The following is a 27,989-nucleotide window of genomic DNA, read 5'->3' as shown; positions in this document are numbered from 1 at the left end:
AGACTAGCTGACAGGCATTAGCAGGGGCACTGCAGAGTGTCGATGCTGGGAGGATGAATGCCCTCACCCTGAGAGAGGACAGCAGGTCTATGCTCTACAGGGCCACTCTCCTGGGGTAGCACCACAGATATCCTAGTGATCTGCCGGGATAGGGACTGCTGGATTGCTGTGCGAGTCTGTATGTCCCTTTGGCCCACAGGCATGTTGGCAGCAGTCTGAGCCACCATGGTGCCAGGTCGAGATCCCAGAACCTCTGTCAGGGCTTCCAGTGCAGCACTGAGACGTTGGGTGGTTTCTGCCTTTGCTGCAATGGAAGCTGGGATATCAGCCAGCAGATGTTGCATCATTTCTGGGACTGCCAGTGTTTGTCATGTGGTTGACCGCCACATCCATGTTGGACAGAATGGAGTCCAAGCTCTGCACAAAACCCTGTGCCAAGTTGGAGTTGAACTATTTCATGCTCCTTGCCCACAGTAGCCCATTTCAGACAGGCCATTCAATGCACCAAGAATTCTGCTGTGCAAAACCACCAATCTCTAAAGTCCAGAACAACAGAATTAATGATGTGGAGATGCCGGCGTTGGACTGGGGTGAGCACAGTACGAAGTCTTACAACACCAGGTTAAAGTCCAACAGGTTTGTTTCGATGTCACTAGCTTTCGGAGCGCTGCACCTGAGGAAGGAGCAGCGCTCCGAAAGCTAGTGACATCGAAACAAACCTGTTGGACTTTAACCTGGTGTTGTAAGACTTCATACTGAACAGAATTAATGTGTGACCTCTCCCTCTGGAGAGCTGGCACATGCACAATCCTTCCTCTTGTCCTGGCTCCAGCCTGCTCATGCCCAGTATCTCTACACCTGAAGATCTTGGGCAGGGTTCTCCATTTGGGAGATTATGGACAGATTTCTGGTGCGGCACGCCGTCGGGATTCTCCGTTTCGCCGGCTAGTCAATGAGGTTCCCATTGTGGGGCAGCCCCACGCCGTCGGGAAATCCCCGGGCTGCCGGCAAAATGGAGCATCCCGACGGCAGAGAATTCAGCCCTATGTTCTCCCGCTGGAGGAGAATTGCTACTGATTTGTGCTCCCGCTGAGAGGGTGGCCTGATAGCAAAGTCCCAGTGACTGGGACATGTTCTGCAGCAACTCTACCATTCCCACCTGAGAGCGGGATATGTACTGCAGCACCTCATCAAGGTCAGCCTGTTACTCGGTTACATCCCCCAGCGAGGCGGGCATTCCACGGAGACCCTCAGCCATGGCCGCCACCGACCGCGCAACGCCTTGGACACCTTCACTAACGGTGCCGAGGTTGTGCACCAGGCTTTCCACTGTGGTCGCCACCCTAGCGGTGTTGGCCTCGGTGCCGCGCACTGCAGCACCATCTCCTGCGCTGGTGGGACTCTCCAGTCGGCCATGGATCTGCTGGAGTGTCACTGACACCTCCCCCTGAATGTCTTGACCGCTCTCCATCATCTCCATCAGCTCAGAGATTACCTCTTCCACAGGCTCAGCATCAGGCTGGGACCCAGCTGGGTCCGGGGATCCAGCTGACCTCCGACTGCTGTCTCGCCTGGGGGTTCCTGCCTACACCTGATGTACATCGGTAGCTGTGTGGTGCTCACAGATTGTGCCCCAGAAGCCTGACCACGAACATTTCCCACCGAGGTGAGTGTATCTGCTCTGGTGGAGGTTAGGGATGACAGCTATGACAGCTCAATCGTGTCTGCCTCATAACTCCTATCTGAGGTGTTGTCCTGGGAGACTGGAGAGGGGGTCACCCGGGATGGGCCAGCACCGTCGGCTGGTGGACTGCGGGAGAATGGACATGTGGTCAGAGGAAGGGATGGATCAGTCAGTAAGGCAATAACTTTCTTTTTTTATAAATTTAGAGTACCCAATTATTTGTCTTCCAATTGAGGGGCAATTTAGCTTGGCCAATCCACTTAACCTGCACATCTTTGGAGGTAAGTCTAACACCCACCGTCAATCTGGGCCCTTTCCCAGCGATTGTGGGAGAGCTTTTCCTGAGGAGACACAGAGAGGATATCGTTAGTCACACGCTTGTTCACAGTGATAGGTGGGGAGTATGAAGGAAGGGTTGGGGGGGGGTTGAAGGGAGAGGGGGTTGGAGGGAGGATTGGGGGTCGCATGGTTCGTTGGGGGGAGGGTGAATGCTTGAGTGGGGGTGGAAAGATCTTGGGGGCCAGGGTTGGGGTGGGAGGGGGTGCCTGTTAGTGTCCACTCACTCGTGCTGCCCAGTGTAGGTCACTGACCTTTCTCCGGCACTGGAGTCCACTGCAGTTCCCGCTCGCTACCACACTTCTAAACTTTCCGGTGAATCGCGCCCAAAGGGTTTCTTCAATAATGGCTCTAAGAAGCATGACATATACAAACCTGGAACAGTCTCCAACAGAGAGTTCAGCAGAACCAACGCTGAATGTTGTAAGGCTGGGCAAATCTACAAGAACAGAGAAAGTGGGTGACACAAAACAGAAAACAACATCAATCCCACACACTGACAATCAAGATCCACAGTGTAGACTCCTCTCACTGACAGTAATGGAGACCATGAAACTATCATTGCTGCAAATACCCATCTGGTTCACTAATGTCCTTACTCTGTCCTTACCACCCAAACTCTGCTCTTGCCTCAGCCCAGCTGCTGATGAATCCCTCATGCATACCTATGTTACTTTTAAAATTTATTCATGGGATATGGGTTTCGCTGGCTAGGGCAGTATTTGCTGCCCATCCCCAATTGCCCTCAAGAAACCTTCTTGAACCGCTACAGTCCATGTGGTGCAGACACACCCAGAGTGTTGTTAGGGATGGAGTTCCAGGATTGCGACCCCACCTTGATAGAACATAGAACATTACAGCGCAGTACAGGCCCTTCGGCCCTCGATGTTGCGCCGACCTGTGAAACCACTCTAAAGCCCATCTACACTATTCCCTTATCGTCCATATGTCTATCCAATGACCATTTGAATGCCCTTAGTGTTGGCAAGTCCACTACTGTTGCAGGCAGGGCATTCCACGCCCTTACTACTCTCTGAGTAAAGAACCTACCTCTGACATCTGTCTTATATCTATCTCCCCTCAATTTAAAGCTATGTCCCCTCGTGCTAGACATCACCATCCGAGGAAAAAGGCTCTCACTGTCCACCCTATCCAATCCTCTGATCATCTTGTATGCCTCACTTAAGTCACCTCTTAACCTTCTTCTCTCTTAACGAAAACAACCTCAAGTCCCTCAGCCTTTCCTCATAAGATCTTCCCTCCATACCAGGCAACATTCTGGCAAATCTCCTCTGCACCCTTTCCAATGCTTCCACATCCTTCCTATAATGCGGCAACCAGAATTGCACGCAATACTCCAAATGCGGCCGCACCAGAGTTTTGTACAGCTGCAACATGACCTCATGACTCCGAAACTCAATCCCTCTACCAATAAAAGCTAACACACCGTACGCCTTCTTAACAACCCTCTCAACCTGGGTGGCAACTTTCAGAGATCTATGTACATGGACACCGAGATCTCTCTGCTCATCCACACTGCCAGGAATCTTACCATTAGCCCAGTACTCAGTCTTCCTGTTATTCCTTCCAAAATGAATCACCTCACACTTTTCTACAATAAACTCCATTTGCCACCTCTCAGCCCAGCACTGCAGCTGTGTCCCTCTGTAACTTGTAACATCCTCCCGCACTGTCCACAACTCCACCGGCTTTAGTGTCATCTGCAAATTTACTCACCCATCCTTCTACGCCCTCCTCCAGGTCATTTATAAAAATGACAAACAGCAGTGGCCCCAAAACAGATCCTTGTGGTACACCACTAGTAACTGGACTCCAGTCTGAACATTTCCCATCAACCAATCAGATTTGACTATTCTGAAGCTCTCCTGGCTGGCCTCCCATCTTTAAAAGCAGGGAGGTTATGTTGCAGCTGTATAAGGTGCTGGTGAGGCCACACCTGCAGTTCTGTGTACAGATTTGGTCTCCTTTCTTGAGAAAGGATGTACTGGCACTGGATGGGGTGCAGAGAAGAATCACAAGGTTGATTCAGGAGTTGAGAGGATTGGCTTATGAGGAGGCACTGAGTAGACAAAGGGCTGGATTCTCCATTATTGGGGCTGTACCCCCACGCCAGCGTCAGAACTGTGGACTTTCATGCCAGAAAAACTGCCGTGAAAGGGCATATTCCTAGCCCTGCAGAGGACTAGCAGGGACCTGGCACGAATCTAGCAGCTTTTGCTGCAGTTACGGCCCCCACACTTCTGGGTTGGAGACTGTGCATGCGCACGGTAGTGGCCTCCAGCGGCCTCGCCGTGCTCAGTGGAGGACTCGGACCGGGGAGCTGGACCCTGAAAATAAACCCCCCGATTGGCTGCACGCCCGATCCTGACTGCCCACGTATAAGGCCCGCCCTGCCCTCTGATTGGCCTGCCCCCGACCACGACGGCCACGCTAGTTTCCCGACCAGCTGGACCACATTAGATGCACGCCGTCGGGACTTTGGCCAGTCGGGGATGGAAAATGGCGGAGCGGGCCTCCAGCAATGACTTATTGGTGCCATTGGCCCCATTGGTGCTATGCGGCGCGGCGTACGTTTTTCGCAGCCCACAGAAGCAGGGAACCGGCGCCGATCCCAATTCCATGTGGGGAAATGGATTCTCCGCCCCCGCGCCGGCCGTGATTTCGGTGTCGGGGTGCGGAGAATCCAGCCCTTGGACTATACTCATTGGAATTTAGAAGGATGAGGGGGGATCTTATAGAAACATATAAAATCATGAAGGGAATAGATAAGATGGAAGCAGGGATGTTGTTTCCACTGGCGGGTGAAACTAGAAGTAGGGGGCATAGCCTTAAAATAAGGAAGAGCAGATTTTGGATTTAGTTGAGAAGAAACTTCTTCACCCAAAAGGATTGTGAACTGGTGGAATTCCCTGCTCAGTGAAGCAGTTGAGGCTACCTCGGTGAATGTTTTTAAGGCAAAGACACAGATCTTTGAACAGTAAAGGAATGAATGGTTATGGTGAGCGGGCAGGTAAGTGGAGCTGAGTCCACTAAAAGATCAGCCATGGCTCGAGGGGCCAGATGACCTACTCCCCCTAGTTCATATGTTCATTCGCTCATCATAACCTCTGCTGCTTGTGTCCCATTCACCTATCATCCCCGTGCTCACTGACTTGTAAGGGGCGGGATTCTCCACTCCCGCGCCGGTTGGGAGAATCGCCTGGGTCCCCGAATTTTCCCGCGACGCCGGTCCGACACCCTCCCGCAATTCTCCCAAGCGGCGGGAACGGCCCCGTCGAGTTCCGCGCGGCGCAGGCCGGAGAATCGCCCGAGACACCCAAAGTGGCGATTCTCCGACACCCCTGCTATTCTCAGGCCCGGATGGGCCGAGCGGCCAGGCCAAAACGGCGGGTTCCCCCCAGCGCCGTCCACACCTGGTCCTGCCGGCGGGAACAGCGCGGGAACGCTGGGGGGGCGGCCTGCGGGGGCGGGGGGGGGGGGTCCCGCACCGGGGGGGGTCTCAAATGGGGTCTGGCTCGCGATCGGTGTCCACTGATCGTCGGGCCGTCCTCTCTGAAGGAGGACCTCCTTTCTTCCGCAGCCCCGCAAGATCCGTCTGACGTTTTCTTGCGTGGCGGACTCAGAGGCAACTACGCATGCGCGGGTGGCGCCAGTTATGCGGCACCGGCCGCGTCATGTATGCGCCGCCGCCTTTACGTGGCGACAAGGCCTGACGCGTGTAAATGACGCGGCCCCGCTCCTAGCCCATTATCGGGCCCTGAATCGGTCGGGATCGGGCCGTTTTGCGCCGTCGTGAACCTTGACGGCGTTCACGACGGCGTGGGCACTTCGGCGCGGGAGTGGAGAATCCCGCCCATTGTCTCCTGGTAAAGCAAAGCCTCAATTTTAAAGTTCTCATCCTTGGGCTGGATTCTCCACCCCGCTGCACCACATTTCTATTTCACCCCGCCGGCTGGATGCTCCGTTTCGCCGGCCGGTCAATGGGGTTCCCATTGTGGGGCAGCCACACGCAGTCAGGAAGCCCCCGGACTGCCGGTAAAACAGAGCATCCCGCCGGTGGAGATTCCAGTCCTTTGTTTTTCAGATTTCTCCATGTCCTCACCCCTCCCTATCTCTGTAAACTCCTCCAGCCCTCCGTGATAACTGAACTCCTCTAATTCGGGCCTCTTGAGCATCCCTGGTTTTAATCACTTCTCAATTGGTGCCTTTGCCATTAAAGGCCTGGGCTGTATGCTCTGGAATTCCCTCTCTAAACCTCTCCCCCTCTCTAAGAAGCTGCTTTAACCGCACCCCTTTGAACAAGCTTCTGGTCGTCAATCCACAAGTTGCCTTATACGGCCTGGCATCTAATTTGAATTCACAATGAAGTGCCTTGTGGTGTTTTATTACATTAAAGCTGCTGTCCTCCAGCACATGTGATGTTTATTCCTGCCTGAGCTCAAGGGTATCTGAGCCGTGCTCATTGCCTGATAATTAATTACCTGCTGGTTTATGAGGAATCGCAAACCTGTTGTTAGAAAGCTGGAGAATACTTCATAAAAGCCACTGTAAAGACAAGATTGTCATGTGAGATACAGAACATTTAGTGAATTACTCTGTATAAGTAAGGTCATACACTGCACATAAGAGCCTTTGCAACAAGAACAAAATTGTACTTAGGGCTGAACCTAGACCTGGGGCTGAAGCTTTTGTTGTCCAATATACATATCAGTGCTAAGCTGCATGAAAAAGGTTTTAACCACAATCGATTCAGCTGCCATTGATTTCACCACAATCTTCTTGTGCCAAACTCCCTTTTTTATATCGAGCCGTAGTTTGTGTAAGTGTTCCTGTTCAATTTGGTTTTGTCTATGAATTTGACCAGTTTGAATTGAAGATCGTAGGCACAATCCAATGGCCACGTCGCGCCGGGTGTAAATCCGAGTGGGCCAGTTAGATTGCGGAAGTGTCCAAAATCAGGATCCGCATCAAACACCAATCAGTTTCTGATCTAACCAGTCCACTCGCGTTGCCGAGATCCAGCCGTGGCGTGGCGAGAAACCAATAATCACCAGTTAAGGCCAATCTCCATCCCATTAACTGGAAGACCTCCTATCTAATGGCCTCACATCATCTAACTGGATCCCCAGCATGAGGTCATGCGGGCGCCGATTAGTACTGGTCTGCACAAATGTGGACAAGGCATCACGGCACCTGGGGGGTCGCCTGGGCCATCGGAGATCTCTGGGTGATCAGGGATAGGGTAGAGTGGCGTGTGCTGGCGAACCTTCCTTTGCGGTGAGAAGCCCGTGGGGCATCGTTAAGTGGACCAATTAACGTTGAATAGCATTGCCGGCCTCACCAGGCCGAGCGCCGGGAAACTCGCGGCAGTTCCCACTCGCTAACACATTTAGGCATTTTTTCTGACATTGCTTCTCAGCCTATTGGCTGGGATGGGCGTGGGGTCGGGTGTGGTGCTTGGATCTGGTGTGTCTCTCTTGTGGGGACCGTGAATTGGATTCAGTTTGGGTTGGCTTTTGGAGTGGGCGGGGAGCTGGATTGGAGGTTTTCCCCTGACCACACTCTGAGCTCTGGCTTTGTAACTCTGATAAAGTAATAATTTTTTTTTAAATTCCGGAGAATCACGCCTTCTAAGTGTGGGCTTGACCGGGGAGATACTTCCCAGGGCACAGATAAGTGACAAAGTGTGGTTAGATAGCGGTGAGGAACTCGCCAACAGAGCCGGCAGAAGACTCTCAGCAAATCCCGCCATAAATGCTGCTGAGAAACCTTTCCGTTAGATCGCGCCCTGTGTCTCACTTTCTTTATTCCCTGGTTCGTGTGGTTGTGTCTCACTTCCTATATTCCCCCTGGTTCGTGCGGATGTGTATCACATTCTACATTCCCCTTAGTTTGTGTGGTTGTGTCTCACTTCGTATATTCCCCCTGGTTCGTGCGGATGTGTATCACATTCTACATTCCCCTTAGTTCGTGTGGGTGTGTCTCACTTTCTACATTCCCTCTGGTTCGTATGTCACAATTTCTATATTCCCCCGGTTTGAGTGGGTGTGTCACATTTCCTATATTCCCGTTGGTTTGCATGGGTGTATCTCACGTTCTAAATTCCCCCTGGTTCATGTGGGTGTGTCTCGCTGTCTATATTCCCCCTGGTTCTGGGACATTATATAAATATACAGCATGTGAAGAGTTAATGTCATGTTACAATTAGCCACTAGATGGAGCTAGGGACAGTACTATAAAAGGCATTGACTCTTAGGCTTCTGGAGGAGAGAGTGGAATAGAGGACAGGAGACTGGAGTGAAGTGCATAGTAGAGCGAGAGAGGATAGAATATAGTTATAGTTAGAGTATAGAGTTAGTGTGTGTAGTTTAATATAATCTATTTGTTTACTCTAGAAGTAAGTGTCGAACTTTAATTTAAATAGTGTAAATAAATTTAGCTTTGTTGATATTTTCCATCCTGAAATCAACCTCACAAAATTCACCACGGGTTTGTGTGTCTCATTTTCTATATTTTCCTTGGTTTGCATGGGGATATCTCACTTCCCATCCTATCCCTAGATTTGGAACAAGATGTAATGAGGAATTTATTTAAAATCATAATTAGAGCAATGTGTGCAGTTTGGTCTATTGCACTAAATGATGGATATAAGGTGGGTGTACAGATTCACTAACTTCTGACAACTGCAAAGAAAGACAAAGCATTTGGGTTTTTTTCTTGAAACAGGAGATTAAGAATCAATTTACCACATGTTTAAAATGATTTAGGACAGGGAATGGCATATTTAATAACAAGGAATCTGAAATGAAGGAACAGCAACATAATATTAAATTTTAATTCTGTATGTCGACATTTTTCTCAATAAAATGTGCACATTTGTACACATCCTTTCATTCCAAGTCCTTTGTTCAACTGCAAATCTGCAGAATCACACTTATTAATATCTTCAAGGATACACATTGGAATGGGAGCGTTATTGACATACGAGTTGATGTTCAACTCCGCACCAGCAATAAATGTGACAAATAAAAGCACTAAACAATAAAATAAGTGGGTCAGCACGGTGGCGCAGTGGTTACTACTGCTGCCTCACTGCGCCGAGGTCCCAGGTTCAATCCCGGCTCTGGGTCACTGTCCGTGTGGAGTTTGCACATTCTCCCCGTGTTTGTGTAGGTTTCGCCCCCACAACCCAAAGATGTGCAGACTAGGTGGCTTGGCCACGCTAAATTGCCCCTTAATTGGAAAAATGAATTGGGTCCTCTAAATGTATTTAATAAAAACAATAAAATAAGTGTAATATAAAAAAAAACCAGTTCCAAACCAGTACCAGCTATTTCACCAGTATTTTGGGCATCTCCAATGGGCTTACTGGTACTTTGAGCAGTATTAACTGGCAATTTCTACTGAACATTTCTCAATTCCCTGTTCAGAACTGGTTCCTTCTGGTGAGAGACTTCATTTTCAATGCAGAGGGTTGTGGAGCTGTGTAATGTTAGTGGTTGAAGCAGAAGCCCTAGCAACATTAAGAGGTTTGAGAGGCGGATGAAGGAAAAGAGGACACATGGATGCAGGAACATGGTGTGCCCATGGATACAGGAACACAGTGGGCTCATGAGAGTGGGATATTGCTGGCATGCAGAATAAGTGACAACACAGGTAGGCTGGGCTCCCAAGGATGTTTCCATGGAGCAGTGGCAGTGCAATTCTGTACAATGTGACACTGATCTCATGGTCAAGGTCTGCTATTCTACTTTCTCACCCATGTCCTTGCTGCAGAGTTGAGAGGAAAGAGAAATGATTACCTGAAGCTTCCAGTAAACTCTGCATGCATTCTCGCGATTGAAGCTGTGCAGGAGAGCTTGCTTATCTTCAGCTGTCCAAATTGGCTTTTGGACAAATTTAACGCTGTCCAGATGTCAGCTCCATGGGCAGAGGCATTAATCTGACCAACGTCCTGACTGGAAAAGAGAACATGTCTCAGATTTCATAGATTTCATAGAATTTACAGTGCAGAAGGAGGCCATTCGGTCCACCGAGTCCGCACCGGCTCCTGGAAAGAGCAACCTACCTAAGGTCCACACCTCCACCCCATCCCCATAACCCAGCAACCCCACCCAACACTATGGGCAATTTTGGACACTAAGGGCAATTTAGCATGGCCAATCCACCTAACCTGCACATCTTTGGACTGTGGGAGGAAACCGGAGCACCCGGAGGAAACCCACGCACACACGGGGAGGACGTGCAGACTCCGCACAGACAGGGACCCAAGCCGAAATCGAACCTGGGACCCTGGAGCTGTGAAGCAATTGTGCTATCCACAATGCTACCGTGCTGCCATGATGAAGGGTTGCTCCTCCTTGACCCCTAATTGGTCTATGGTAACCCTCTCTTCACCCCGGGTAACCCTGTGAACCCTAGTAACCATCCCTGCCCCTGGTCACCAACTCTGACTCCTGGTGACCCCTGACTCCAAATCACAACCCTAATGACCTCCCCAAATGTCTAGTCATTCGTACCTCCTGACCCCTGGTCCCTTGACACACGATCGCGGATCACCTTTTCGACCCCTGATCAGACCCTTTGACCCCTGGGCACCCTCCCTGACCCCTGGTCAACCCCAATAAACTCGGATCACCCATCCCAGCCCTGGTTCAAGCCCCTCCCTTCCCAGGACCTTTGCTGATTATCCAGGTTTCAGTCCTCTATATTCTATATTTAGGGCTGGATTTTTATCAGGGAGGTGGGAAAGGGGAGCGGGATTTGTTTTCAGATCAGAAACCCACCTGTGGTGGGAAACTAATTAAAGTTTTCTTTTTCATGGGGGCGAGTCTTTAATTGATAAGGAAATAGAGATGATGAGGCCATGATTGGAGGTGGATCAGGTGAATTGTGGGTTTCATATGGGACCCCATGGCAGCTGTCATTGAGGCTGATGGTTGTCCTGAGGGAGAGATCGATGATGTGGTTCAAAGTCTTCCACAACACCAGAGGAGAGTGAGCCTGGCGCCCAGGACAGGGCTGTGCCTTGTTTCATCATTGCTGGACTGGATCTAATGCTTTAGACTATGAGGGTGCAGAGGGAGGACCTCTTCCCAGAGGGTGAGGGCTACAGCATCGACTCCCTCTGCCTGCAATTCCTCCTTACTCACTCACTCACTCATTTACTCACTTCCTTCTCCTCCCCTAATGAACTGTCCCTTTCCAGGGCTATACTGTCCTCAGGGACCATACCTCTCCAGGGGAGGAGGAGGTGGGGGGGGTAGTGCATGTTATGGAGAGCACAGCACGGCTACAATAACTGTGACCTTGCAGGTCCCGGTCCAGATTGTGGATCCAGTGCTCTTTGAGGCAGTGATATCCTATCACTGGTGACTCTGATGTATAGTGTCCAAATGAGGACCAGTACTGAGCACAGATTCCTGTGTCCATCAGCCCAGAGAGCAATGGTTCTCAGTCATGCCCAGGGAGCTTCACCCCTTCATGTAGATTCTGGGCTCTGGGTGCCCGTCTCCCCTTTTGTGCTGTCATCTTTCTCCTCTGGCATCCTGATGCTCAGGACTCTACCCTCTGTGAGGATGCTGCTGCTTCTCACCTCCAGTGGCCTCGCTTTCTGAGGGTGCAGTCCCCATTTCCAGCCACCATCTTCCTGATGCTCACGTGATGCAGCCTTGCCCACTACTCCAATGCCCTTGGATTGTCAGGAGGATGAGAACCTGCAGAACTGGCAAAGTTGTAAATGCCGACTCTTCCTCTGACCTGTGCCCTTTAACCTAGGATCAGCCATTACCCTTCCCATTGGAAAAGGTGCTAATCCTTCGGTACATGCTCCTAATTTGGTCCATGTCTGATTCAGCTGGCCTGAGGCAGGAAGCTCTTAAACACAGGCTGCCCCAAATAAAGTCAGAAACCTGCAGAAAGATAGGATTTAAACAAAACCTGAACTATCTTTAATGACCTCAACAGGAAGGTTCACAGGCCCGTGCTCCCTCCCACCATCGCAGGGCCAGAATGGAGGTGGAATGTCAGCATGTACGAGGCGGTTACCATTTCTCTGATCATCTACCTTCATTCCAGTCTCACTCGGGGCAATGGAAATCCAACCGCAGCAATCACAGCTTCTGGAATTCAAACTGTTTTCACTCAGGTTCCCACAAGCTGCAATGTGACCCATGAAGGTGATCAGTTTCAGTGAGATTAGTAGAGGGGTAGATATTGGTTGGGATACTGGGTTAGCGCCCCTGCACCTCTTCAAAATACTGCAGTTGGATCTCTGCACATCCACCAGAGTGAGCAGACAGGGCCTTGGTTTAACATGGTACTCTGCCTGTGAGGCACTCCGCCAGTACCAGATTGTAGGGTGCTCACGCTGAAAGAGGGCTGTTTGTAACGTGAAAGGCCTCACTCTTCATTACATTGACCAAAGGTGTCGACCTTAATGTCCCAGTAATTTCAGTTCTACTGTGACAACTGGTGTACGGTGGCACAGTGGTTAGCACTACTGTCTCATAGAGCCAGGGTCCCGGGTTCAATTCTGGCCTTGGGTCACTGTCTGTGCGGAGTCTGCACGTTCTCCCCGTGTCTGCGTGAGTTTCCTCCGGGTGCTTCGGTTTCCTCCCACAGTCCAAAGATGTGCAGGTAGGTGGACTGGCTGTGCTAAATTGCCGCTTCGTGTCCAAAAGGTTAGGTGGGATTACTGGGTTACGGAGATAGAGTCAGGGCATAGACCTTGGTTAGGGTGCTCTTTGCATGAGTCGGTGCAGACTTGATTGGCCGAATGGCCTCCTTCCGCAATGTAGGGATTTTATGATTCAGTAACACAAGGATGTGTGGTTGAAGCTGCTTGAGATATGGGGTGTGATACAGAGACAGAGACTCACATCAGCCAGTACAACATGTTCCTCTGGAAAGTAATGCGAATTGAAGAGTTCTTCACTTCGAATTGTAGCCCAGCTTCAGGAGCGAAGGTCAGAGAGGCAGTTGAGAGATCCAGATCAGTGATTTTCACTCTGTGACACATCGACATACTGAGGTCAGTAACATTGACACCAATAAACAGATATCAGGAATACAACAACAGGCTTCCAGTGGCGACCGGTAGGTGGCGTGCAGCATGGTGGTGCAGTGGGTTAGCACTGCTGCCTCATGGCGCTGAGGTCCCAGGTTCGGTCCCGGCCCTGGGTCACTGTCCGTGTGGAGTTTGCACATTCTCCCCGTGTTTGCATGGGTTTCGCCCCCACAACCCAAATATGTGCAGGGTAGGTGGATTGGACACGCTAAATTCCCCTTAATTGGAAAAAATTGGGAACTCTACATTTATTTATTTTTTAAAGTAGGTGGAGGTTGCACGTTTTTTGGCCCTTTTCACCCAGTTTAGGAGGGAACTTTTATATGAGCTGTCTTCAGTAAAGTTGTGGGAATCCCAAGAAAAGAATACGGCACGAAGAGGAACGAGCGTTAGTCCACCTGTGGGCCCGGGTTCGGTGTGGAGTTCTGTGGGAGGAAAGATAGCGAGAGCAAGCTCAGCGGGTGGTGCTGTGCCATTGCAGTGCACAGGCTGCCAGAGGGATGGCAGTGATGTTTGGAGTGGCATGGGAAGGAGATAATGGGAACGCTCAAATAGCTGGTGGAAAGTCGTCGGAGACAGTGCGGGAGCATGGTGAGGTGTTGAAGGGGTGGAGGATGCCTTATCACAACACAGTGACCAGCTCACCTCGATGGGAGAGGAGCTGCGGAAGGTGCAGGAGAGTAATAAAGGGCTGAGAACCAAAGTGGAGGACCTGGAGAACAGGTCACAGCAGCAGAATCTGCGGGTTGTGGGACTGCCCGAGGGGCCGGAGGGTCGGAGGCCGATGGAGTACTTTGTGGACATGTTCACCAAGTAGTTGGGGGGGGGGGGGGGGCGGGGAGAACACTTCCCTCTTTGAGCTGGATAGGGCTCATCGATTGCTCCGGCTGAAGCCAAAGGCGAATGAGCCACTGAGAGCTGTGAAAGTCTGTTTCCACAGCTATCAGCTGAAGGAAAGGGTCTTGAGGTGGGCAAGCAGAATTAGGAGGAGAGGTGGGAAGGCAATGCTATTCATATATATCAGGACGTCATGGTGGAGCTGGCAAGAAGGCGGGTGGCCTTTAATAGGGCTAAGGCAGCATCTTACAAGAGTGATGTGCGGTTCGGGTGGTCTACCCAGCGAGGCTTAGGGTCACACACAACTCCAAAGACCATTCTTTGAGACGGGAGGCATACGCGAGTGCCGAAGGACTGGGACTGAACTGATTTTGGATTGTGATTTCCTATTTTCTGCTGCGACGGGATGTTTTGGGGACGGTGAGATAATGGGTTGAGGTTTTTTCCCCTTGGTTTGGTGTTTAACATGTTTCTATTTAGAAGGGCTGGGTGTGGAGGGATTCTCTGTTGATTGTTTTGTTAGATATGTGGGAAGGGGCTCTGGTGGGGGTCACCTCGCCAGCAAACTTAAGTTGGATAGTGAACGGAAGTGAGGTGGTGGGAGGGGCTCGGCCGGCCGAGCCTGTGTGGCCCAGTTTCAACTGGTCTAGAGGTGTGAATGGTGGGGAGATTTAGAGCATGCAGAGAGGAGAGGTTTCAAGACAAAGTGGTTGGGGAGGGTTTCTGGATTTGGGGGAGGGATAGTTTCATAGATTCATAGTATTTACAGTGCAGAAGGAGGCCATTCGCCCATCGAGTCTGCACCGGCTCTTTGAAAGAGCACCCTACCCAAGCTCACACCACCCTATCCCCATAACCCAGTAACCCCACCCAACACTAAGGGCAATTTTGGACACTATGGGCAATTTATCATGGCCAATCCACCTAACCTGCACATCTTTGGACTGTGGGAGGAAACCGGAGCACCCGGAGGAAACCCACGCACACATCGGGAGAACATGCAGACTCCGCACAGACAGTGAACCAAGCCGGGAATCGAACCTGGGACCCTGGAGATGTGAAGCAATTGTGCTAACCACCTTGCTACCGTGCTGCCCTGGTTCAGGGTGACTCGGGGCAGCGCTTGATTCCGTTCGTAGGGTGGGGCCGGGGGCCATTTTGGGTGGATGGTCAACCTAAGAGGTTGGCGAGGGGACAGGTATTCCCCGTGGGGGTGGTTATGGCTGACAGGAGGGGAGGGGGTGTGAGAGACCCCCAGTCCAAATAACGTGGCACATGGAGGGATTGGGTGGACTGGTGAAGCAAGTGAGTCTTTTCGCATTTAAAGGGCTTGGGAGCTGATGTGCAGGAGACCCATCTGAGGGTGAAGGACCAGGTTAGGCTTTGGAAGAGTGGGGTGAGTCAGGTGTTTCACTCAGGCAGAGTCGGGGAGGGGGGGGGGGGGGTAGCAGTACTGTGGGTAAGATAATTAGGTTTCAAATGGAGAAGCCGGGGCAGATCAGGGTGGGCAGATACGTTACATAACAGGTGCTTTGGAGTGGAGTTTGGTGATGTTGGTGAATGTGTATGCCCCGAATTGTGATGATGTCGGGTTTATGAAGAGGATGTTGGTGGCCATCCCGAGCCTGGACAGGCATCAGTTAACTTTAGGGGGGTGGGCACTGATAACGGCACCTCTCCCATTTTCGCCGGCCTGACACTCCACAGTCCGGTGGTGGTGGCGGCTCTGAGAGTCTGGGGGCAGTGGAGGAAATAGAAGAGAGTGGAGGGAGCATCGGTTTGGACCCCGATCTACAATAACCATCGGTTTGTACCGGGTAGGCTGGATGGTGGGTTCCGGAGATGGCAGAGAGCAGGAATTGGAAGGATGGGGGATCTATTTATAGTCGGGAGCGTCCCTAGCTTGAAAGCCTTGGAGGATAAATTTGAACTGCCAGCAGGAAATGGGTTTAGATATCTGCAGGTACGAGATTTGTTGAGAAGGCAGGTACCGATCTACCCGCTCCTGCCACTATGGGGGATACAGGACAGGGTAGTTTCCAGAACATGGGTGGGAGAGGGGAAGGTACCAGATATCTACCAGGAACTTATGGAGTCGGAGAAAACTCCGATAAAGGACCTAAAGGGCAAGTGGGAAGACGAGCTGGGGGAGAGATAGAGGCGGATTTGTGGGCCGATGTCTTAAGCAGGGTTAACACATCCTCATCATGTGCCAGGCTTAGCCTGATACAGTTCAATGTAGTCCACTGGGCACACAAGACGGTAGCCCGGATTAACAAGTTTTTCGGGGTAGAGGACAGGTATATGAGGTGCGCGTGAAGTCTGGCGAATCATGTCCACTTGTTTTGGGCATGCCCGAAGCTTAGAGGGTTTTGGCAGGGTTTTGCTAAGGCGATGTCCACGATACTTAAAACATGGGTGGTGCCGAGACCGGAGGTAGCGATCTTTAGAGTGTCGAAAGAGCCGGGAGTTCAGGGGGCGAGAGAGGCCGACGTCTTGGCCTTTGCCTCCCTGGTAGCCCGGAGTTGGATCCTTCTAATGTGAAGGGACTCAAAGCCTCCGAAATTAGAGACCTGGGTTAGTGACATGCCTGAGTATCTCAGTCTCGAGGGCAGAGGACGAAGGTGTTGGCAACGTTTAGCAAGGAGGTGGGGAGAGCGAGAGCAGATCCATGGCCGGTCTTGCATCCAGGGGGTAGAGAGTATTCCCTTTTTCTCGCCAGTGCATAATGTATATTCGAGAATTGGCTTCTTCATTAAGTGGAGGTCTATGTTGACAGGGGTACGGAAAGTGGAATACACAGCAATTGTTATTTCAGATCATGCTCCCAACCTGGTGAATCTGGTCTTGGCGAAGGGCCTGCACAGAGGCCGACGTGGAGGTTGGATGTGGAGCTGCTGGCGGATCCGGGTATTTGTGTGAGGATGGCAAAGGTGATTGACGATTATGTAGGGTTCAATAAAAATGGGGAGGCCTCGCCATCGGTGGTTTGGGAGACGCTAAAAGCGGTGGCAAGGGCCTAGATCATCTTGCTTAAGGCGCAGGTGGATAGGGAGGCAAGAGAGAAGCGGCAGTGGTTGGTGGACAAAATTTTGGAAGTGGATGGGAGGTGTACGCAGGAGAGGAACTGCAGACGCAGTTTGACCTTTTGTCTACAGGGAAAGCGGTATGCCAGGTGAGTCAGGCAAACGGTGTGGTGTATGACTCCCAGAGAAAGCCAGTCACTTGCTGGCGGGACAGCGTTCCAGGAGATTGTTCAGATCCGGGATGGGGTGAGTGGGCTTCATAGATTATCATAGAATTTACAGTGCAGAAGGAGGCCATTCAGCCCATCGAATCTGCACCAGCGCTTGGAAAGAGCACCCCACCCAAGGTCAACAAGGGTTGATGGTTGCACCGGAGCAGGAGAATAGGGTATTTGAACAGTTTAAGAGGTTGTATAGGTTGGAGCCCCTGGTGGATGAGTCGGATATGAGGGAGTTTATGGAGGGGCTGGAGTGTCCCACAGCGGGAGAGGAAGATAGGGAATGGTTGGAGGAGCCAGTGTGGATTGAGGAGATCCAGACGGCGGTGGGGAAGATGCAAACCAGTAAAGCACCAAGGCCGGATGGGTTCCCGGTGGAATTTTCTAAGAGATTTTTGGATAGGCTGGCGCCGTTGTTCGTGGAGATGTTCGAAGACGCGGAGGGGGCACTTGCAAAGGTGATGGGACAGGCATATATTACACTACTGTTAAAAAAGGATAGTGACATGGTGGAGTGCGGGTCGTATTGGCCAATATTCCTGTTAAATGTAGATGCCAAGATTCTTGGCAAGGGCTTACGTTGGAGGTGTGCCTTCCGTAGGTGGTTGGGGAGGATCCAATGGGGTTTATAAAGGGTAGGCAGTTGTCCTCGAATGTGCGCCGCTTGTTAAATGTGGTGCTCTCCCCATCAGAAAGGGGGGGGGGAGCAGGAGGTGGTGGTTGCGCTGGATGCGAAGAAGGCTTTTGATCGAGCAGAGTGGAATTTGTTTTGTGGTGTTGGAATGGTTTTGAGATCGGGCTGAAGCTTGTGGCATGGTTTGAATTGTTGTATAAGGAACTGAAGGCAAGTGTACGTATGAATGAGGTGGAACTCGGGATATTTTCAACGGCATAGGGGAAGGAGGCAGGGGTGCCACATGTCCCCCCTCTTGTTTCCTCTGGCGATAGAGCCTTTGGCCATTACACTGAGGAGGGGAGGGGGCTGGAGCATAGGGTGCCCCTGTATGCTGATGACATTTTGTTGTATATTTCCAACTCGCTTCCTATGGTGGGAGATTCAATTGAGCTGCTTAAGCGATTTGATGCTTTTTCAGGATGTAAATTGAAATTGGAGAATATCGAGTGCTTTTTGGTCTCACAGCCGGGGCAGGAGCTGCCAATTTGTGTGGTGACTACTCATTTCAGGTATCTGGGAGTGCAGGTGGCTCGGGACTGGCCCCGGCTCTGTAAATTGAATTTTTGAGCTTGGTGGGCAGGGCCAAGGCTGATTTGTTGAGGAGAGGCAGCCTCCCCCCCCCCCCCCCCCCCATGATTAGCAGGCCGGGTGCAGGCGGTAAAGATGAATGTTTTGCTGCGGTTTTTATGTTTATTTGAGTGTTTGCCAGTGTTCTTGCCGAAAGCAAGAACGGTGAAATGGTTAATTTTGTTGTTTGTCTCGGCAGGTGAGGTAGCGAGAATTCGGAAGACAATGCTTCAGAGAGGGAGACAGTCAAGGGGTTTGATCTGTTGTATTACCATTGGGCGCGAACGCTGAGAAGGTGCCGGGCTGGGGCAGGGAGCTGGAGGTGATGTGGGTGAGGATTGAGGCAGGTTCTTGTAGGGGGTCGGGGTGCGGGTGCTGGCAATGGCGCCATTTCTGCATGCTGCTGGGAAATATTTGGGTAATTCGGTGGTGGTGGCCATGCTGAAGATATGGTTGTGGCAGGGTCGAAGCTGATGCCGATCCAAGAGAATCATGTGTTTGAGCCGGCAAGATTGGGTGCTAGGTTTCAGGGATGGGAGGAGCAGGAGGTAATGGAAATGAAGGATTTATTCTTGGAAGGGTGGTTTGGCGAATTTGGAAGATTAGAGGGAGAAGTTTGGGATTTCACAGTGGGAGGCCTTTAGTCTATGCAGGATTTTGCAAGGAAGTTTTTCCTGACGTTTCCAGTGACGCCGCCCTCCTCGTTGTTGGAGGGCGTGTTGTCGGTGTTGGGGTTGGAGGCGGGGTCATCTCGGCTATTTATGGGAGAATTCGGGAGAAGGATATGGCCTCATTGGAAGCAGTTGCGGCCAAGTGGAAAGACAAGATGGGGGTGGCACCGATGGAGGGGTTGTGTGGTGTGAGGTGTTGCGGAGGGTGAATGCCTCAAACACGTGTGCGAGACTGGGGTTAATACAGTTAAAGGTGTTGCACAGTGTACACCTGACAAGGTCAAGGATGAGCTGGTTGTATGAGGGGTTGGAGGATACTTGCGAGCGGTGTGGGAGAGGTCCAGCCAATCATGTACACATGTTCCGGACCTGCCCAGCGAAATCATGGAGGCCGTATTTCAGCACCATGTCGGCGATTTTGCACTTGGACTTGGAACCAGCCCCTGGGGCCTTATTTGGGGTGGCAGACCTGCTGAAGCTGCAGACAGGGGCGAGGTGGATATTTTAGCCTTCGCCTTGCTGATTGCTCGCAGGCGGGTCCTGTTATGCTGGAAGTCAGCTTCTCCAACTGTGTCTCAATGTGGGCGGGGGACCTAATGGACTTCCTGTATCTTGAGAAGGTGAAGTTCACCTTGAGGGGGGCAATTGTGGGGTTCCACAAGAGATGGTGTCTGTTTATTCTTCACTTTAAAGAGTTGGTTACCGTTAGCTGCTTAGGAGGGTGTTGTTTTTCGAGTCATATATGTATAGGTTGATGGAGAGGGGGGGGAATCTTCTGTTATTCTTTTTGCTTTGTGATGTTTTGTTTTATGTATAAAATGTTTAAATGGTAAAAACATGCAGCAGCTCCTTACCCACTGATAGAATAGTGAAATGGTCCTTCATTCCCAGATAAATCCGCTATGGAGATATTTTCTAGCTCTTCAGCAACAAACCTCAGTCCTTCAGATCGAACTTCAGAGAATAGAAACATATTCAGAAGAGTTTTTTGATTATAGTCACTTAGTTTATGGCAAAGTATTTGCCCTGAATTATTTTATTCACATTTACACTATTTACTGCAATTAGAAATGAAGGGAACCTCACTCAGCCAGTTATAATCTCTATGTGTGTATGTATGTGTGTGTATACATGTATGTGCATGGGTGTGCATGTGTGTATGCATGTATGTGTATGCATCTGCTCTGTATGCGTGTGTGAATATGAATGTATCTGTGAGCATCAGACCATAAGACACAGGAGCAGAATTAAGCCACTTGGCCCATCGAGTCTGCTCCGCCATTCAATCATGGCTGATATTTTCTCATCCCCATTTTCCTGCCTTCTCCCCATAAACCCTGATCTCCTTATTAATCAAGAACCTATCTAGCTCTGTCTTAAAGACACTTAGTGATTTGGGCTCCAAGCCTTCTGCAGCAAAAAGAGTTCCACAGATTCACCCCCCTCTGGCTGAAGAAATTCCTCCTCATCTCTGTTTTAAAGGATCGTCCCTTTAGTCCGAGATGGTGTCCTCTCGTTCTAGTTTTTCCTACAAGTGGAAACATCCTCTCCACGTCCACGGTATCCAGGCCTCGCAGTATCTTGTAAGTTTCAATAAGATCCCCCTCATCCTTCTAAACTCCTACGAGTACAGGCCCAGAGTCCTTAAACGTTCCTCATACGACAAGTTCTTCATTCCAGGGATCATTCTTGTGAACCTCCTCTGGACCCTTTTCAAGGCCAGCACATCCTTCCTTAGATATGGGACCCAACTCAGCAGAAGCCTGTGTAATTCACTACCACAGGAAGCAGTTGAGGTCAAAACACTGTCAAGGAGCTCTTCGGGGAAAAGATCAAAGGATATTGGGGGGGGGGGGGGAAAATGGGCTACCGAGTTGGATCATCAGCCATGATCATATCAAATGGCTGAGCAGGCCCAGAGTGCTCCTATTTTTTAGAATTTTCTATGTTTACACCAAAGTTGGCAACGGTGCTGAAAAATCGCAACCATTGAAAGAACCAAAATTTAAACGAAGATTTAGGTGAAAAAAGCTTCAAAAGAAGCTGGCCAGGTGCTCAGCCCAGAAAGCTTGGAATAGTGAGCCGTAGCTAGCAAGTAACAAATACGCTGCTACAATAGTTTTAAGTGGGTGTGTTCCAAATTCAAAGGAACACACTGAGCTCAGGGTCATCTTGTTTGAAAGGGAAAAGAGGTAGAACAAAGAAGAAGAACAAAGAAAAATTACAGCACAGGAACAGGCCCTTTGGCCTTCCAAGCCTGCGCCAATCCAGATCATCTATCGAAAACTGTCGCCTATTTTCTAAGGATCTGTATCCCTCTGCTCCCTGCCCATTCATGTATCTGTCTAGATACATCTTAAATGATGCTATCGTGCCCGCCTCTACCATCTCCGCCGGCAATGCGTTCCAGGCACCCACCACCCTCTGCGTAAAGAACTTTCCACGTATATCTCCCTGAAACTTTTGTCCTCTCACCTTGAATCGTGACCCCTAGTAATTGAGTCACCCACTCTGGGAAAAAGCTTCTTGCTAACCACCCTGTCTATACCTCTCATGATTTGTAGACCGAAATGAGGTCCCCCCTCAATCTCCGTCTTTCTAATGAAAATAATCCTAATCTACTCAATCTCTCTTCATAGCTAGCGCCCTCCATACCAGGCAACATCCTGGTGAACCTCCTCTGCACCTTCTCCAAAGCATCCATATCCTTTTGGTAAGCTGCAGAGCTGGGCTGAGAGGTGGCAAATGGAGTTTAATGTAGAGAAGTGTGAGGTGATTCACTTTGGAAGGAATAACAGGAATGCGGAATATTTGGCTAATGGTAACGTTCTTGGAAGTGTGGATGAGCAGAGGGATCTAGGTGTCCATGTACATAGATCCCTGAAAGTTGCCACCCAGGTTGATAGGGTTGTGAAGAAGGCCTATGGAGTGTTGGCCTTTATTGGTAGAGGGATTGAGTTCCGGAGTCAGGAGGTCATGTTGCAGCTGTACAAAACTCTGGTACGGCCGCATTTGGAGTATTGCGTACAGTTCTGGTCACCGCATTATAGGAAGGACGTGGAGGCTTTGCAGCGGGTGCAGAGGAGATTTACCAGGATGTTGCCTGGTATGGAAGGAAAATCTTATGAGGAAAGGCTGATGGACTTGAGGTTGTTTTCGTTGGAGAGAAGAAGGTTAAGAGGCGACTTAATAGAGGCATACAAAATGATCAGGGGGTTAGATAGGGTGGACAGTGAGAGCCTTCTCCCGTGGATGGAAATGGCTGGGACGAGGGGACATAACTTTAAACTGAGGGGTTATAGATATAGGACAGAGGTCAGAGGTAGGTTCTTTACGCAAAGAGTGGTGAGGCCATGGAATGCCCTACCTGCAACTGTAGTGAACTCGCCAACATTGAGGGCATTTAAAAGTTTATTGGATAAGCATATGGATGATAATGGCATAGTGTAGGTTAGATGGCTTTTGTTTCGGTGCAACATCGTGGGCCGAAGGGCCTGTACTGCGCTGTATCGTTCTATGTTCTATGGAGGGCATTAGTTATGAGGAGCGGTTGAATAAACTCGGTTTGTTCTCACTGGAACGACGGAGGTTGAGGGGCGACCTGATAGAGGTCTACAAAATTATGAGGGGCATAGACAGAGTGGATAGTCAGAGGCTTTTCCCCAGGGTAGAGGGGTTAATTACTAGGGGGCATAGGTTTAAGGTGCGAGGGGCAAGCTTTAGAGTAGATGTATGAGGCAAGTTTTTTACAGAGGGTAGTGGGTGCCTGGAACTCGCTGCCGGAGGAGGTGGTGGAAGCAGGGACAATAGTGACATTTAAGGGGCATCTTGACAAATACATGAATAGGATGGGAATAGAGGGATACGGACCCAGGAAGTGTAGAAGATTGTAGTTTAGTCGAGCAGCATGGTCGGCACGGGTTTGGAGGGCCGAAGGGCCTGTTCCTGTGCTGTACATTTCTTTGTTCTTTGTTCTTTGGCTTTTTCATTTACCGCATAGTTCGCTCTTGAATTGGCTCTTCCAAAATGCATCACCTCGCATTTGCCCGGATTGAATTCCATCTGCCATTTCTCCGCCCAACTCTCCAATCTATCTATATTCTGCTGTATTCTCTGACAGTCCCCTTCACTATCTGCTACTCCACCAATCTTAGTGTCATCTGCAAACTTGCTAATCAGACCACCTATACCTTCCTCCAGATCATTTATGTATATCACAAATGACAGTGGTCCCAGCACGGATCCCTGTGGAACACCACTGGTCACAGTTCTCCATTTTGAGAAGCTCCCTTCCTCTACTAATCTGTCTCCTGTTGCCCAGCCAGTTCTTTATCCATCTTGCTATTACACCCTGGTCCCCATGAGACTTCACTTTCTTCATCAGCCTACCATGGGGAACCTTATCAAATGCCTTACTGAAGTCCATGTATATGACATCTACAACCCTTCCCTCATCAATCAACTTTGTCACTTCTTCAAAGAATTCTATTAAGTTGGTAAGACATGACCTTCCCTGCACAAAACCATGTTGCCTATCACTGATAAGCCCATTTTCTTCCAAATGGGAATAGATCCTATCCCTCAGTATCTTCTCCAGCAGCTTCAGGCTCACCGGTCTATAATTACCTGGATTATCCCTGCTACCCTTCTTAAACAAAGGGACAACATTAGCAATTCTCCAGTCCTCCTGTACCTCACCCGTATTCAAGGATGCTGCAAAGATATCTGTTAAAGCCCCAGCTATTTCCTCTCTCACTTCCCTCAGAAACCTGGGATAAATCCCATCCGGACCTGGGGACTTGTCCACCTTAATGCCTTTTGGAATACACAACAAATCCTTCCTCCTTATGCCGACTTGACCTAGTGTAATCAAACATCTATCCCTAACCACAACATCCGTCATGTCCCTCTCCTCGGTGAATACCGACGCAAAGTACTCGTTAAGAATCTCACCCATTTTCTCTGACTCCACTCATAACTTTCCTCCTTTGTCCTTGAGTGGGCCACCCTTTCTCTAGTTACCCTCTTGCTCCTTATATATGAATAAAAGACTTTGGGATTTTCCTTAACCCTGTTTGCTAAACATATTTCATGACCCACTTTTAGTCCTCTTGATTCCTCGTTTCAGATTGGTCCGACATTCCCGATATTCTTCCAAAGCTTCGTCTGTCTTCAGTCGCCTAGACCTTATGTATGCTTCCTTTTTCCCCTTAGCTAGTCTCACAATTTCACCTGTCATCCATGGTTCCCTAATCTTGCCATTTGTATCCCTCATTTTCACAGGGACATGTCTGTCCTGCACTCTAATCAACCTCCCTTTAAAAGCCTCCCACATATCAAATGTGGATTTACCTTCAAACATCTGCTCCCAATCCACATTCCCCAGCTCCTGCCAGATTTTGATATAGTTGGCCTTCCCCCAATTTAACACTCTTCCTTTAGGACCACTCTCGTCTTTGTGCATGAGTATTCTGAATTTTATGCAATTGTGATTCCCAAAGTAATCCCCGACTGAAACTTCAACCACCTGGCCAGGCTCATTCCCCAACACCAGGTCCAGTATGGCCCCTTCCTGAGTTGGACTATTTACATACTGCTCTAGAAAACCCTCCTGGATGCTTCTTACAAATTCTGCTCCAGCTAGACCTCTGACACTAAGTGTATCCCAGTCAATGTTGGGAAAATTTAAAATCTCCTATCACCACCATCCTGTTGCTCTGATATCTTTCCATAATCTGTTTACATATTTGTACCTCTATCTCACGCTCGCTGTTGGGAGGTCTGTAGTACAGCCCCAACATTGCTACCGCACCCTTCCTATTTCTGAGCTCTGCCCATATCGCCTCACTGCTAGAGGGCAGCACGGTAGCACAAGTGGATAGCACTGTGGCTTCACAGCGCCAGGGTCCCAGGTTCGATTCCATGCTGGGTCACTGTCTGTGCGGAGTCTGTACGTTCTCCCCGTATCTGCATAGGTTTCCTCCGGGTGCCCCGGTTTCTACAGTCCAAAGACGGGCAGGTTAGGTGGATTGGCCATGATAAATTGCCCTTAGTGACCAAAATGTTTAGGAGGGGTTATTGGGTTACGGGGATAGGGTGGAAGTGAGGGCTTAAGTGGGTCGGTGCAGACTCGATGGGCTGAATGGCCTTCTTCTGCACTGTATGTTCTATGTTCTATGTTCCTCCATAGTGCCCTCCTTCAGCACAGCTGTGATATCCTCTCTGACCAGTAATGCAACTCCTCCACCCCTTTTACCTCCCTCTCCATCCCGCCTGAAGCATCGATATCCTGGGATATTTAGTTGTCAATCATGCCCTTCCCTCAACCAAGTCTCAGTAATAGCAATAACATCATACTCCCAGGTACTAATCCAAGCCCTAAGTTAATCTGCATTACCTACTACACTTCTTGCATTAAAACAAATGCACCTCAGACCACCAGTCCCTTTGCGTTCATCATCTGCTCCCTGCCTTCTCTTCCCCTTAGTCACGCTGACTTCATGATCTAGTTCCTTACAGGCTTTAGTTACTACCTTCTTACTGTCCACTAACCTCCTTAATTGGTTCCCATCCCTCTGCCACATTAGTTTAAACCCTCCCCAACAACGTTAGCAAAAGCACCCCCAAGGACATTGGTTCCAGTCCAGCCCAGGTGTAGACCATCCAATTTATAGTAGTCCCGCCTCCCCCAGAACCGGTCCCAATGTCCCAAAAATCTAAACCCCTCCCTCCTGCACCATCTCTCAAGCCACACATTTATCCTGCCTATTCTTTCATTTCTACTCTGACTACCACATGGCACTGGTAGCAATCCTGAGATTACTACCTCTGAGGTCCGACTTTTTAACTTGGCTCCTAACTCCCTAAATTCTGCTTGTTGGACCTCATCCCGTTTTTTACCAATATCATTGGTGCCTATATGCACCACGACAACTGGCTGTTCACCCTCCCCCTTCAGAATGTTCTGGTCTATTTGAGACATCCCTGACCCGTGCACCTGGGAGGCAACATACCATTCGGGAGTCTCTTTTTCGACCACAGAAACGCCTATCTACTCCCCTTATGATTGAATCCCCTATGACTACAGCCCTTCCACTCTTTTTCCCGCCCTTCTGTACAGCAGAGCCAGCCACGGTGCCATGAACCTGGCTACTGCTGCCTTCCCCTGGTGAGCCAAGTCCCCCAACAGTATCCAAACAGTGTACCTGTTTTGGAGGGAGATGTGTGTGTATTTCTTTTTTAAAATAAATTTAGCGTACCCAATTCATTTTTTCCAATTAAGGGGCAATTTAGTGTGGCCAATCCAACTACCCTGCACATCTTTGGGTTTTGGGGGCGAAACCCACACAAACACAGGGAGAATGTGCAAACTCCACACGGACAGTGACCCAGAGCCAGGATCAAACCTGGGACCTCGGTGCCATGAGGCAGCAATGCTTTTTTTAAAAATAGATATATTTATTGAAGTTTTTTAACACAATTTTTCACCCTTACAAACAAACCCCCCCCCCCCCATAACAAAATAGAAAGAAAACGCACATAGCAAGATATAAACATGGTAAAACGATATGTTACAGAGCTTTGTACACTGAATTCCTCCCGTCCATGCCAGTTTTCCGGATCTTTCATGTGTTCTCTTGCTCAAATACCCCCCAGGCAGACCCCCCCCACCCCCCCCCCCCCGGGTTGCTGCTGCTGACCGACCTTCATCTAACGCTCCGCGAGATAGTCCAGGAACGGTTGCCACCACCTGTAGAACCCCTGCGCAGACCCTCTCAAGGCAAACTTAATCCTCTCCAGCTTAATGAACCCAGCCATATCATTTATCCAGGCCTCCACGCTGGGGGCTTCGCCTCCTTCCACATTAGCAATATCCTTCGCCGGGCTACTAGGGACGCAAAGGCCAGAATGTCGGCCTCTTTCGCCTCCTGCACTCCCGGCTCATCCACTGCTCCAAATATTGCTAGCCCCCAGGTTGCTTGACCCGGGCTTTCACCACCTTAGATATTGTTCCCGCCACTCCCCTCCAGAACCCCTCCAGTGCCCGGCATGACCAAAACATATGGACATGGTTCGCCGGACTTCCTGAGCACCTCCCACATCTGTCCTCTACCCCAAAGAACCTACTCAGCCTCGCCCCCGTCATGTGCGCTCTGTGAACCACCTTAAATTGTATCTGGCTAAGCCTGGCACACGAGGAGGAGGAATTAACCCTCCTTCGGGCATCAGCCCATAGCCCCTCCTCAATCTCCTCCCCCAGCTCCTCCTCCCATTTACCCTTCAGCTCCTCTACCAACGCCTCCCCCTCTTCTTTCATCTCCTGGTATATTGCCGACACCTTGCCCTCTCCCACCCATAGGCCCGAGATCACCCTGCTTGAATTTCATGTGCCGGGAGCAATGGGAATTAGCAATGCTAACCACTGCGCCACCGTGCTGCCCTTGTATGTGTATTTCTGTCTATATGTGTGTGTGTGCATCTGTCTGTATGTGTCTGTTTGTGCATATGTATCTGTATTTATGGATGTGTGTGTGCATGAATTTGAATGTATGTATATGTTTGTGTATATGTGCAAATGCATGCGCAGTGTGTGTATGTGTATATCTACATACATATAGATAAAGGTTGTGTACACCAAACCTGGCTGAGAGCCCAGACAACCATTATTCTTGTTGAAATAGCTATATCCCAGAGAAAGCATTGCTTGATTGACAGCTCAGGTTCCCTAATCTCCCTAATCTCTGTTGTCAATTTCACAATGTTTGTTTACACAAGTTGTGGCGTCAAGGGCCTGTGGTGTTTGTTATTAATATTTTAAATTATCTCAATTATTAACACTTTTATTTCCTCCTAAATTAAATTACTTTTTCAACAAAGTAGAAAGT

General features: G+C 49.9%; 1 protein-coding gene across 4 annotated transcripts in view; it reads right to left on the bottom strand.

The window, feature by feature from the left end:
- pltp (phospholipid transfer protein) overlaps positions 1 to 27,989 on the bottom strand; it is a 200,640-nt gene that overhangs the window by 63,579 nt on the left and 109,072 nt on the right. For all 4 annotated transcript variants that reach the window (XM_072514495.1, XM_072514497.1, XM_072514496.1 and 1 more), the window contains exons 3-7: positions 19,959 to 20,058; positions 12,922 to 13,050; positions 9,844 to 9,999; positions 6,523 to 6,586; positions 2,396 to 2,459 (exon numbers count right to left, since the gene is read on the bottom strand). In XM_072514495.1, coding sequence (XP_072370596.1) covers positions 2,396 to 2,459; positions 6,523 to 6,586; positions 9,844 to 9,999; positions 12,922 to 13,050; positions 19,959 to 20,058 — 513 coding nt within the window. The remainder of the gene's footprint in view (positions 1 to 2,395; positions 2,460 to 6,522; positions 6,587 to 9,843; positions 10,000 to 12,921; positions 13,051 to 19,958; positions 20,059 to 27,989) is intronic.

This window comes from Scyliorhinus torazame, chromosome 8 (genome assembly GCF_047496885.1).
Source record: "Scyliorhinus torazame isolate Kashiwa2021f chromosome 8, sScyTor2.1, whole genome shotgun sequence".
In the NCBI taxonomy this organism is placed as follows: domain Eukaryota; kingdom Metazoa; phylum Chordata; class Chondrichthyes; order Carcharhiniformes; family Scyliorhinidae; genus Scyliorhinus; species Scyliorhinus torazame.
This window is presented reverse-complemented; position numbering and strand designations above follow the sequence as displayed.